Source organism: Nicotiana attenuata, unplaced genomic scaffold (genome assembly GCF_001879085.1).
Source record: "Nicotiana attenuata strain UT unplaced genomic scaffold, NIATTr2, whole genome shotgun sequence".
Taxonomy (NCBI): domain Eukaryota; kingdom Viridiplantae; phylum Streptophyta; class Magnoliopsida; order Solanales; family Solanaceae; genus Nicotiana; species Nicotiana attenuata.
Genome location: NW_017670806.1, coordinates 36,425 through 49,839, shown reverse-complemented (window position 1 = coordinate 49,839; position 13,415 = coordinate 36,425). Strand labels below are relative to the sequence as shown.

Here is a 13,415-nt window from a genome sequence, read left to right as displayed (position 1 = left end):
TTATTCATCTATATTAGTTGATTTGGTGGTATGGTTTGGTTTATAGATATAATCAAGAATCTCTTTCACTTACATTTCAATAATTTTCTTTTAACATGAAATGCACGGTTTTCAATATTTTACGTTGTTGATGTAACATACTAACATACCTGTTGGCTGTTAGGAATATGGCAGAAAGAAATAATAGAAAATAGTATCATTTTATTCATCCATATTAGTTATTCCTAATTTACTGCCTCAACGCCTATATATTTCGAAAACTCTCCAACACACTCACGCACTAAAACACATATACAAGCACAGAGAATATATTAATTCATGGCAGTTAGTGGTGCAGTGGCGGCGGTGGTGGAGAACAGAGAGTGGTACATTGCTTGTTATGCACCAAAAGGAATTCCAAATTCTGATCATCTTAAGCTACGAACTGTGAGTTTTTCTCTATCAGAAAATTCGATCCCAAATGGAAATGTTGCAGTACAGATCCTATATATTTCAATTGATCCATATTTACGCACTCAGTTGAGTGGCCTCCATGATGGGCTCTCCCTTCCTCAACTTCCACTTGGCCAGGTTTACCATTTTCCACCCTTTTTCATTCTTTTTTTCAATCTGATGTCCGATACTCGTATTTGGGACCCGACTAATCTGAATTCGCGTTTACAAGTTGTTAAATGAGAAAGCGCTCTTACCCGAGTTTTTCATTCCTAGAGCTTGAATTTGAGACATCTAACTAAGGGTAAACGGGATCATATTCATCCCACCATAATCTTAGGTGATACCAGCATTTTCTATCTACCCATTACACATCATAACACAAAACAAAAATATTATACATTATATGTTATATATGACCATGACAAAAGAACAAAAAAGTCTCATTTAGTAATTATACAACAACGACCACAACAACAACAACAAAAAAAAATCAGTAAAATCTCACAAGTGGGGTCTGGTGAGATTGGTAGTATGTACGTAGACATTACCCCTACCTTAGGAGGGTAGAGATATTGTTTCTGATAGACCCTCGGCTCTAGAACAATTATTTAGTAATTATACAATTTATAAGAAAGCAACACATATTAAGTAAAACTTGATAAGAGTTGGACCGGTTGGGTTATGACGCAAATTTTAGCCCATCTTGACCAGCTCATCTTAACCCAGGTAATCATATGATCCCCCCATCCCACCTCCCCAAAAAAAAAATTATTGACTCAACCCATTTCGACCCGCCCATTTAACGCCCTAGTCGCATCTCTTGTAGTTGCCAAAGTAACATTTTAGTCATCAAGAACAAACAAAAACAAAAATAACAACAACAGACCCAGTAAAAATAAAAGGAATGTTAAGGTTTTTACACGCATTACCCCTTAAGATAGATATTTAATAACCTTAATCGTAAACGTATTTTTGCTAAAAGAAGTACTACATTATCTGAAACAACATAAACGATAGCTTGGAAAAATAATAAAGGAGTAATGACTTATTATTATTGTAATTTTAAAACAAATTCAATTTGCCAAAACGACTAATATTTGACACTCAACCAACTAACTTTCAATGTTCTGAATTTAATGTGTTCTGAATCCCTTTATGCAGGTGATAAGAGCAAACGCAATAGGGAAAGTGATTCGTTCCAAGGACACCAATTTTTCAGAGGGAGATATAGTAACTACTTATATGTTTCCTGTCGCTGAATTTTGTTTTATGCCAATTAATTGGCTTCAGAAAATTAATCCAACCATTGGAATTACGTTGCCGGATTATCTTAGTTGCTTGGGTAAATACCTCACCTTATTATCCCTATAATTCATCCCACTCCTTTTTTAAATCTACACCTTTATGTCTTCTCGTTGCTACTATTCTACACCTTTATGTCTTTTCGCTTCTACTATTCTTCAGTTTTATGTCCCTTCCTTCTTATTTTCATGTATCCAAATTATACAAATTCACTGAATCAAAGCTCATTCCAAAGTTATCATCTTCATTTTCGTGATCTTCCATATCTACTAAAGCCAAAGTTAATTAATTAATTTGTTTATAATTACCATGTTATATATTTAGGAGTGCCTGGTTTAACTGCATGGGTTGGTATCGAAAAGATAGGCAAAGTTAAAGAAGGATCAAATGTGTACATATCGGCTGCAGCTGGCGGAGTTGGAATTATTGCCGGTCAACTTGCCAAATTAAAAGGTTGCCGAGTTATTGGAAGTGTAGGTTCAGACGAAAAGGTATATATTAGTATGAGTTTATTTAAGTCATTTACAATGTAAAGAATATCTTACAGATAATCATCTAAAATTTATCTATTGTTATGCCTTTTTAAAATATAAAATCTATAACCTTGAAATAAAACAAGTTAATGGTAAATACTTACCCACACCGGGGGTTTACACCAAACTATATTAACTCACTATGGTTAATTGATTTAATTAGATGAGAATGCATGTAATTTACCATGGTTAAATGATTGAAGTCCATATGCAAGACACATGTCTTGTATCTATTAATTTGGTGTAAACACCCGGTGCGGGTAAGTTTTTACCCAAGTTAATTACCAACTACAAAAGCTAAAGGTAGTGGCAAAGCTACATATAGTACAGGGGATTTCAATTGAATCTCCTTTGCTAGAAAATTTTATATATATATATATATAAAAACTTGTTGAATCCTCTTTAGAAGAAAAAAAAATTAATATAATATTTTCTGAATTTTCTTGTTAAAATTTTTGGATACGTCATTAGATAAAGGTGATTTGATAGTGTAAAAATTTCTTAAGTTGATAAAGTATAACTTAAACTCATATATTATTGGTGTTTTAACCACAGGTTATATTTATTCTTTTCTTTTTGGTAATTTGCGACTTATATTAAATATGGTATATTCCTTCGTAGGCGAAGCTGCTGAAAGAAGAATGTGGGTATGATGATGCATTTAATTACCGTGTAGAGACAGATTATGATGCTGCATTAAACAAGTAATTTCTTATGTTCTTTTTTTTTTTTTCTTTTGAAGCCGAAATTACCGTTTATTTTGTAAATTTTTCTCTATTGTAAAAAAAAATAGTAGTACATAAAAAAACCTTTTTGCACTTTCCTTTTGATTATTCTCTTTATAATTTATTTTCACAAATCATTAATTATTCCAATTTTCAGGTACTTTCCAAATGGGATTGATTTCTATTTTGACAACGTTGGTGGTAAAATGCTTGAGGCTGTTCTTAATCATGTTAACCAAGGAGCCCGTATTTCACTTTGTGGGATGATATCTGAGTACAACAAGGTACCTTGAACTTTTTATTTTAAAATTATAGAACACATTTTTTTTTAAACTTATATACGTACGTTTACAGAAGGGGAGTCTTGAAGCAACGGTAAGTTGTTTCGCATACCTATAGATAATGAGTTCGAACCGTAAAAGCAACCATTAATTAGTGCTTACATTAGGGTCAGTGACGAAGCCAGGAATTTCTTCAAGGATGTTCAAACTTGAAAGAAGTAAAAAAAAAATCCGACAAAAGGTGTTCGATATATGTTATATACCTCTAAAACTTGATATTTTACCTATATACGCAGTGTAATTTTCGGACAAAGGGTAGTCAATTGACTACCCTGTTGGACTTTTAAGCTTGGTGTAGCTTAAAGAGGGTGAATGGGAAATGGAGGGAAAATGAAATATTTGAGTTTTCCTCCTTGGCAAAGGGACATTGTCCCATATTGGAGGAAGAAAAGACTTTTGATGGGTATATATACAATTGCTCTTCTTCTAGCTCTTAAAGAGTTAAGAAGAAGGCAAGCCTCGCGCCGTCGTCGTCGCTCGCCTTCGGCTTCGATTGATTAATCTTATTGGACAAAATTTCTTTCAATTATTTAATTAATTTAATTAATTGACGAAAATTCAATCCGGAATAACCTGCGACCCAGTCCGTTTTCTTTCCCGGATTATTTTAAATCCGTTTTCTATTTTGTCGCAATATTTCTTCCCACCTGTTCCAACAACTATGATTGTTTCTGAAAGGTTGCAAACCTTTTTCAGAAACAGTGCCAAATGATCTATAAATATGCCTTGAATCCCAGAATCTTTACTTACTAAATTTTCTGATTATCTTCTTCTTCTTTTGCACAATATTTTCCAGTGTGTTTTACGACCATTGAGTAGTTTGAAGTTCACCGGAGTTTTTGGTACCAATACACTGATGAGTTAAATTGTTCTATCCTGAGAGGATATATTCCAGTACCTCGGGTACTTGAGGGAAATAATTTCTTTAAGGACACACTGTGTATTCAGTGGGCTCGATTTATTCCTATACTGTTTTCCAGAATTTATTTCGTTAAACTGGTTCTACTAATTTTCTGTTTTTGTTTCTATTAACGTTTTTTATTGGTTATTACAGCAATACAGATTGAATAACATACCCCTACCAATGTATAGTTTCGCCTCTGATTAGGGTACACTATCTACATCATCACACCTCTAAGAATGCGGTCATTCCCCGACCCTACATGAATACGGAATACTTTATACACTAAACTGCCTTGTTTTAATTTATGTGTACTTACGGTATAATAAATAACTTTTTGGACTTTGTAGGTTTGGACAGAGAGAGAAGGAGTTCGGAACCTATTGAACGTTGTGGGTAAAGAAGTTATAATGCAAGGGTTTATGCTTGGTTCCTATGTTAATTATTTTGAAGATTTCAGAAAGGAGATGGAAGTTCACTTGAAAGAGGGCAAAGTAAAATCCAAGCACAAAATCTACAATGGCATTGAGAACTTCTTAGAGAGTTTAACATCTCTATTTTCTAGTTCTAATGTTGGGAAAGTAATTCTTCAAGTGACTCCATAAACTACGTATCCCTTTCATATATAGGCGCGGGCTCATGATTATAACGTAACAGGGGCACCAATATTCTGCTCAATTAATGTCCTCTAAAGACTTCTATAAGATTCTGTCAAAGTTTACGGGGTTCAGTGACCCCTCAATATTATATATAAGTCCGCCTCTGTATATATTCCCTACTTTCCATGGAATAAAAGAGCAAAAATAGTATATAAAACATTATGCTTGTTAACTATCTTTGTCTTTTTATGAAAATGTAGCAATGGATTTATAAGGAATGGGTGATCATTGGAGATGATAAAATATCTATATCAATTTGCATTTGGTAGAAAGCAGATTGATGGTCTTATGTTTGATCTTTCATCTTAGTAGAATGTTTTGAATGATGCATACAAATCCAAAAACTGAGCTCTGGTTTTGTTTATTTTCCTAATTTTGCCTAGTAGTATAGCAATATTGAAAGTTTGAAACGAATCAAATTGATGCTCTATGTTTTGCTAAGTTTCTTTTGGGCCAACTTGGGCTACGTTCCTGCAGCCCAAATTGATCAAAACTTATAGATGGTTTAACTTGAGGGAAAATTATGTTGAAAATGGCACGGGCTAGCCAGTTTTCCGACTAGTAATTGAAAAATAGCAAGTGTTTACAAAATCAATGAAAAATAGCCACTATTTTGCTGCAACATGGAAAGTTCCAACATAATATATACTGGAGATTGGTGCACCTGTGTATGAACTTCCAGCATATTATGCTGGACCAGTAAATTATGCTGGAACTCCAGTGTATTATGATGGAGTTCCAGTATAAATATACTTGAACTCCATCATAATATACTGGAGTTCCAGCATAATATACTGGAACTCCAATATATTATTCTAGTATATTATGCTGGAAGTTCACATGTAAAAAATTTGAACTCCAGTATACTATGCTGGAATATTTTCCGGATTTTGAATAGTGTTTTTGTTCAGATTTATCTTTATATGAAAAGTGGCTAAATTTCGATTATTTTGACACTGCAGCTATTTTTCAATTACCACTAATAAATTTGGTTTAGTTTTGAATTTCACCCAAAACTATGTTAGTAGAAATGGCGTGGGGTAGCCACTATTTAAGGTGGTATTTATTTTTTATCCAGCAATTCTAATGTTGAGCAAAAGTAGCCACTACTTTATTAAAATTAATATAAAAAGACATTTTTACCCTTTCTTCCATGGCCTTTCTTCCCAAACACTCGCTTCTCTCTCTGCATCAAACTTGAGAAAGACCCCCTGACAACATTAGCTACTGATCATCCTCTCGGACATCAATTGTGTCCCAAATCTCAAACACAACATTTAAGACAGTGGAAAAGAGTGAGATCCAGAGAAAAAGGAGGAAAAAAAATCTCTCTCAAAAGTCAGAAGAGAACGAGAAGGAGCTGACCATTTGATAGAGAAAACAAAGAAAATGGGATTAATGGTTTTGAATTCATTACTGCTTTTAGAGCCTCTCATTTTCTTTTGTGTCTGCTTTCAGGAGTTGAATTGCTTGATTTCACTCATAATAATCACAACGTGGGAGGACGTGACTTTTGGTTTTCTAAAAGAAGTGACTTTTAGATTTTCTTAAACAACAGATAATTAGGAAAAATATGGTAAAAAGCCAAAAAGTTGAGGACAAAGATAATTGTGTTAAGGACATGTAGTCCTGAAGTCCTAAAGTTAAGGACATGGTCCTGAACTTACAGTTTCAAGTTCAAAAGTTAAGGAAATGTAGTCCTGAATTCCTAAAGTTAAGTTCAATAGTTAAGGACACAAGTTCAAAAGTTAAGGACATGCAGTCCTTAACTTACAGTTACAAGTTCTAAAGTTAAGGACAGGTAGTCCTTAACTTATAGTTACAAGTTCAAAAGTTAAGGACAAGCAGTCCTTAACTTACAGTTACAAGTTCAAAAGTTAAGGACAATAGGTCCTTAACTTTGATTTCCAAGTTCAAAAGTTAAGGACAGACAGTCCTTAACTTACAGTTACACGTTCAAAAGTTAAGGACAAGCAGTCCTTAACTTACAGTTACAAGTTCAAAAGTTAAGGACAATAGGTCCTTAACTTTGACTTACAAGTTCAAAAGTTAAGGACGCTTGGTCCTGAAGTTTGAGTTCCAAGTTCAAAAGTTAAGGACATGTAGCCTTGAAGTCCTGAACTTAGAGTTACAAGTTCAAAAGTTAAGGACATATAGTCCTGAAGTCCTGAACTTAGAGTTTCAAGTTCAAAAGTTAAGGACATGTAGTCCTGAAGTCCTGAAGTTAAGTACAAAAGTTAAGGACATGAGCAGAAGGGTATTTTCGTCCGGGCAGTTAAAATTTATTAAAGCAGTGGCTAAAGACTAAAGACATTTTAAAGGGTGGCTTAAAAGTAGATACATGTGTTATTAGTGGCCCACCGTGCACTTCCCCCACTACGTTAACTACCTATAAAAACCAGAAATATTTAAACGTGTTTATCCATCTTAAACTTTGTTACTACAATTTATATATATATTTAAACTAAAAATATTACCCGACTACCCATATGTGTTTTCCCTTTTAACTCTTTCATACTTATTTAATTGGGTATCCCAAGAATATTTCTCAAGCTAATTTTTTATTAGTTTGTGGCCTAACTGTTATTAGATTTGAGCACTTTCTTTGAAGGTCTTTAACTTAAGTTTTTTTCTAGTTCTAGTTTCAATTAATAAAAGTTCTAAAATTCTGTAATTTTTGTTGCTTGTTGAGATTGGAGCTGGAAAAAATATATATAATTTACGAAATTCCTGTAATTTTCTTTGCTTGTTGAAATAAAAGAGCAAAACTAGTGAATGGAACCAGATTTTAAAATAAAAAAAGAATTGAGGAAGAAATAAATGAAATTAGAAAAAAGAGAGAGAAAAAAAAGAGAAAATGGATATTGATGGGTAAATAGGTACCATTGTAAATGGGAAAAATTGGTTATTAATGGGCAAATAGTTTGAATTCTATAGGTAGTTATGTATTTTTCTTGGATTATGCCTAATTTAAATGATCTGCTAATGAGACAATAAACATAACTCAACTCAATCCGCCAAAATATGAGTAAGTTGAACCATTATATTTTCATGCCCTGGCCAATTTTCTTACATACAACGCAGATCAACTAACAAAATGTCCCAAAATAAATGGCTTTAATTACATGAAAGTAGAAAAAATATTGTGACTGGGGCGTCTTGTTTCCTAGTTTAAACTTTATATAATTGATTTTCTAAATTTAGCAGTGTCACCATCACACATTTTGCGAGTATTAGGATGAAGTAAGATCGGATATTACGGCGGCTGCTTCAAATGAAAGCAAATCTTTCTTTTTCTCTTTAAATTATACTATATATTTACATGTATTTGGTATTTATGCTAAGACTAACAACTTAATTTTTCAAATCGAAAGTTAAGTGAGAAAATCGATTGCAGGCAAGTATTTTCTGTTAACATATATAGCCATAGAAATGGAGGGGAAGATCTACATACGATGTTGACTATGGGTATATATATATACCCATAGTCAACATCGTACATAGATCTTCCCCTCCATATAAGTGTGTGATCATCTTATCTAGAAATTTAAGCTTTTAGAAATAAAAGTTATTTATCTAATTGTATCTTCAACATGCCCTTAGCGTACGGACCTGATTCTTTTTTATGGGTCAAGCATGTAAAAGTTCTTTCACGTAAACTGGCTGCAAGAGGGAGACAGGAATTCCTGATTTAAGTGAAAATTGCCGATGGTGTGAAATGTTAGAAAGAAGAGAGTTTGGATGATAAATATAACATGAAATGTTAAAGAAAAATAAATTAAAGGAGGAAAAATAAACACACTAGATGGATGAGGATCAGGAAGAGAATTCTATGGCTTGAAATATGGTGGTGCTATATATGAAAATTAAATCATAATTGCATGAATTGCATGTCCAGTTCCTAAGTTTGGAAAATACTCTGGTATTAATTGTCTTGCCAACACAACACAAGTGCATAGGATGTTGGACATGAAATCCAATTAGCTCTACAATTCTTTGATTTCTTTTTTCTTTTTCTTTTTTTTTTGGAGGGGGGGGGTGGATGTGGGCAAATGCCAATGGTTCACAAAATAAGTTATTTTATTTGGTTGGTTTAAATTCTATAAATGTAAATCAATAAAAATCGGAAAAAAATATTAAAAAAGAAATATTAAAATTCGAGAAATCCTATTACGGTGTTTAAGAATGAGATCTTGTCAAGAGCACTAGGTTTATTTAACGTGTTTATATAAAAATGAATATATATGCTAGAGCGCGTGATCGATAATCTGGGAGTACCTATTGATGAAAAAGGTCATAAGCGATCACGAATAAGGACATGAAAAAGTAAAGAATCAAACCATAATTTTCTAAATACATATTGCACATTACTATTTGACCCTCAACTTTTTTTAAGTACAAATCGATCATATTGCCAAATAAAACAATTCCAATTTAATTAGCTTGATATTGAAGAATATCAAAGATGGGTGACTACAATCCGAACAACCCATAATTCTTGTACATCTTTTGGACCTTATATTCTTTATGATGACCTCAAAAATTCTTGGAACGTTATGCACACAAATTGCAGAAAAATGAGCTATACTTTTCCAGATAATAATCAAATATATGGTCTGTCCTATGGGCTTATGGGCATTACGCTAGCAAATTTTGGCGTATGGCACAAATAATAAAACACTAAAAAGCATATCCCAACGTCAAATTAACATAAAGTTTCAATATAAAGTACCAAAATACAATGACAGAGAACATGAAACATGCATATCATTCCGTCACTAACTAGCCAGTGACATACACATGAGGTTATCTGTATGAGAGTCTTGGTCTATTGTAACAATCTACACAAATAGCCGTCCACCTTATCTCTTAAACTAAAAATAATCGATGGATATATAATGTATATATAATTAATGTATATTATATGTATAATTATGTATAATCAATGTATATCGACTAAAAAAATTAAACATTGAATCAGACCGGCAGTAACAATCCCATTCCTTTTTGGAAAAAATTTAGGAATATTTATAGGAGCTAAATAATTATCCTCCTATCCATTAGCATGCCCATTAAGTTAAGTCAATTTAAGCCAAGTCAAACTTTTAGTTATTAGGGGATGGATGGGTACTTAGGGTAATTATTTTTAGTTTAATAGGTATTTTGTATAGCTTTTCCTTCTTTCCTTTTTTTTTTTTGGCTCGTTCGATGTCCGGTATCTATATTGGGACCCCGATTAATTTGAATTAGCGCATCATAAGACCCATGAAAGGGCTAAGCACTAGCACCCTATTAAAATTTTTTTTATTCGAAGGGCTCGAATCCGAGACTTCTGGTTAAAGACGAAGAAACTATATTCAACCCATCACAAAGAATTATTGTCACACTTCAGCGTAAGTGGATTTCGCTCTGAGATTTTATTGATTTTTTACTTTATTTCCTATTCCAAATTAATACATATATGGTAGGGTGCCAGGCTATTGTATATTTTGTTTTCTTGAAGAATATTATTTAGATGCATATGCATAATTCTTGTAAACGACATCTATACGGGTAGCTCGGTGTACAAAGTATCCCGCATTCACGTAGGACCCGCAGAAGCACCGGATCCTAAGAGGCGTAATATAGGCAGTTTACCTTGATACAAGCATAAATGACTGATTCTACGGTGTGAACTCGTGACCTATAGGTCATACGGAGACAATTTTACTTACCTTGATAACATCCTCTATTAGAAGGTTTATTAGCCACTGCATCTGGACTACATCTTTTCTTTCTGATATATAAGGTTGGGAAATGGCTGTTTTTATTTTATTTTAAAAGAAGGTAAAAGGATATAAGAAGAAATAATAAGTGACCGATTATTGGGGATGGTAGTGCCTGATCTTTTTTTTTTTTTTCCAGGGGAATGCTAAAAATAGAGACGTTTCCCTTACCTAGTACTTACAAAGTAAATCAAGAAGAAGAACGAAAATGTCCACTTTATGACATTATAAATACACTCCAAATTTAGTAAAGACACATCACCTGCATTTATGCGAGATTCCGGATAAAGAAGGATGTGGTCCAAGTCTTATTAATTATTAGGTCTTATCACGAAGAATCAAAATACAAAATTATTATTTTTTCTTACTATAGTGAAGTGCTATTTTAGATAACATATTGTTTACCCTGAAATCCGAGTAACAACTAAACTTGTTTTGTGGTTTTAAAAATGCGTGATTTAGTCCGATACTAACTAATAACCAAGAAATCAAACATATAAATTAAAGAAGTAAGTTGAATCAAATCAGTGCTCAAGCAAGTCTTGACCTCGAGTTATGATGGCCTCGAGGTAGGTCAATAAGAATAGTAAAGCAGGAACAACAAAGTTAAGAGACGATTCTGACGAGTAATGAGCAAGAAAGTAAGAGTGTATATTCTTTTGCCAATGATTGAAGATGCGTTACAAATGATTGGTGTCCCCTTTATATAGTAGGGGAACCCTAAATAAGGGACATTTCCATTTTCAGTAAGGAATCTTATTGGGACAGCTGTCTAACTGCCTAGTACAAATCCATACTAACTCGTACAAATCTGTTCCGGCATTTACGCCAAATCTTAGGGCCATCGCGGGAATCTCGCTCTTTCTGTTATAAAACCATAATGGTATCATCTCGAGGTTGGTCGTACTCGGCCCCGGTGCTCATCGAGCATTCCGATCTTCGAGAATAGTATTCTGCCAACGGGTTCGAGCCCGGCCCATATCGAGTTTGTTTCTCGATGCGACCCCTCGAGCCGATAAAATCGGGGACACATGATTTTATCTAATAATTTTACGAATCAAAGACTCGACGCCTGAGTGATTCCCACAAGTGCCTTCATGGACTTCTCGTAGAACATAATCGGTGTCCCTCGGCCCTAAACATACCGCCAATGGTCCATCGAATGTCCTCCTGTATAATGTTCCATCTTCATTCAATGTGAACCTAGCAGCCTTGGTTCGTAAACCCCTCGACTCTTTATGATCCGATGGGAGCTTTCCTTTTTTCAAATATTCGACATATTTATTCCTCCAATCCCAAGTCAAACTTGTAGAATTTATCTCGGCATGACCCTCCTCGACCATAGATCTCGATAATTGGACGACAGTCCCCAGGATAATATCATCTTCCTCGACTGATGACCCCAAGTTTGCAAGTGCATCTACCTCACTGTTTTGCTCTCGAGGTACATGGTCTAGAGTCCATTCCTTGAAGCAATGCAAGGTTACCTGTAGCTTGTCCAAATATCTTTGCATTCGATCCTCTCGAACTTTGAAGCTTTTGTTTACTTGGTTTACCACCGACAGAGAATCGCACTTGGCTTCAACGACTTCTGCCCCCAAGCTCTTAGCTAGGTCGAGACCTGCAATCATGGCCTCATACTCGACCTCATTATTAGTCAACCTAGAAGTTTTGATAGATTGTCTAATAGTGTTACCTGTAGGCGGCTTCAAAACAATGCCAAGCCCGGACCCTTTCACATTCGAAGCACTGCCCGTGAAAAGGGTCCATATCCCCGATGATGTACCCGATTTTAGCAGAAGTTTCTTTTCCACTTCGGGTACGAGGGTTGGTGTAAAGTCGGCCACAAAGTCAGATAAGATTTGAGACTTAATGGCCGTTCGGGGTTGATATTCGATATCGTACCCGCCAAGTTCGACGGCCCATTTGGACAATCGGCCCGATAACTCAGGCTTGTGCAAAACATTTCGAAAAGGATAAGTGGTTAACACATATATAGGGGGACACTAGAAATATGGCTTTAACTTTCTAGATGCGCTTATTAATTCAAGTGCCAATTTCTCTAAGTGTGGGTACCTAGTTTCAACATCTCCTAAGGCCCGACTTACGTAATAAATAGGGAACTGCGTACCTTGCTCTTCTCGAACTAGTACACCACTTACCGCTATTTCAGACACTGCCAAATATAAGTACAGCTTCTTATCTACCTTCGGAGTGTGAAGCAGAGGTGGGCTCGATAAGTATCGCTTCAATTCCTCCAATGCTTTCTGGCATTTTGGGGTCCATGCGAAATCATTTTTCTTTTTGAGTAAGGAAAAGAACTTGTGGCTTCGATCTGATGAACTCGAAATGAATCGGCCCAAGGCGGCTATCCGTCCTGTTAGCCTTTGTACGGTTTTCACACTATCCACGATAGTGATGTCCTTGATGGCCTTGATCTTGTCGGGGTTGATTTCGATTCCCCGATGTGATACCATAAAGCCGAGGAACTTGCCCGAGCCGACCCTGAAGGCATATTTTCTGGATTAAGCTTCATGTTGTACTTCCTCAAGATTTTGAATGTCTCCTGCAAATGAGTCAAATGGTCCTCTGCACTCAGGGACTTAACTAGCATGTCATCAATATAAACTTCCATTGACTTACCTACTTGTTCTTCGAACATCTTATTTACTAGGCGTTGGTAAGTAGCCCATGCATTTTTTTAGCCCGAATGGGCATTACATTGTAACGGTATGTTCCAAACTTAGTGATAAA

General features: G+C 34.8%; 1 protein-coding gene across 1 annotated transcript; it reads left to right on the top strand.

Moving 5' to 3' along the window:
* The first annotated feature begins 260 nt into the window (after positions 1 to 260).
* On the top strand, positions 261 to 5,114 carry LOC109243488 (2-alkenal reductase (NADP(+)-dependent)-like). Its single transcript, XM_019410432.1, has 6 exons — positions 261 to 570; positions 1,597 to 1,777; positions 2,062 to 2,228; positions 2,892 to 2,974; positions 3,153 to 3,279; positions 4,588 to 5,114. The coding sequence occupies exons 1-6, from the start codon at positions 319 to 321 to the stop codon at positions 4,840 to 4,842; spliced, it is 1,065 nt and encodes a 354-aa protein (XP_019265977.1). The 5' UTR covers positions 261 to 318; the 3' UTR covers positions 4,843 to 5,114.
* Positions 5,115 to 13,415: the final 8,301 nt, after the last annotated feature.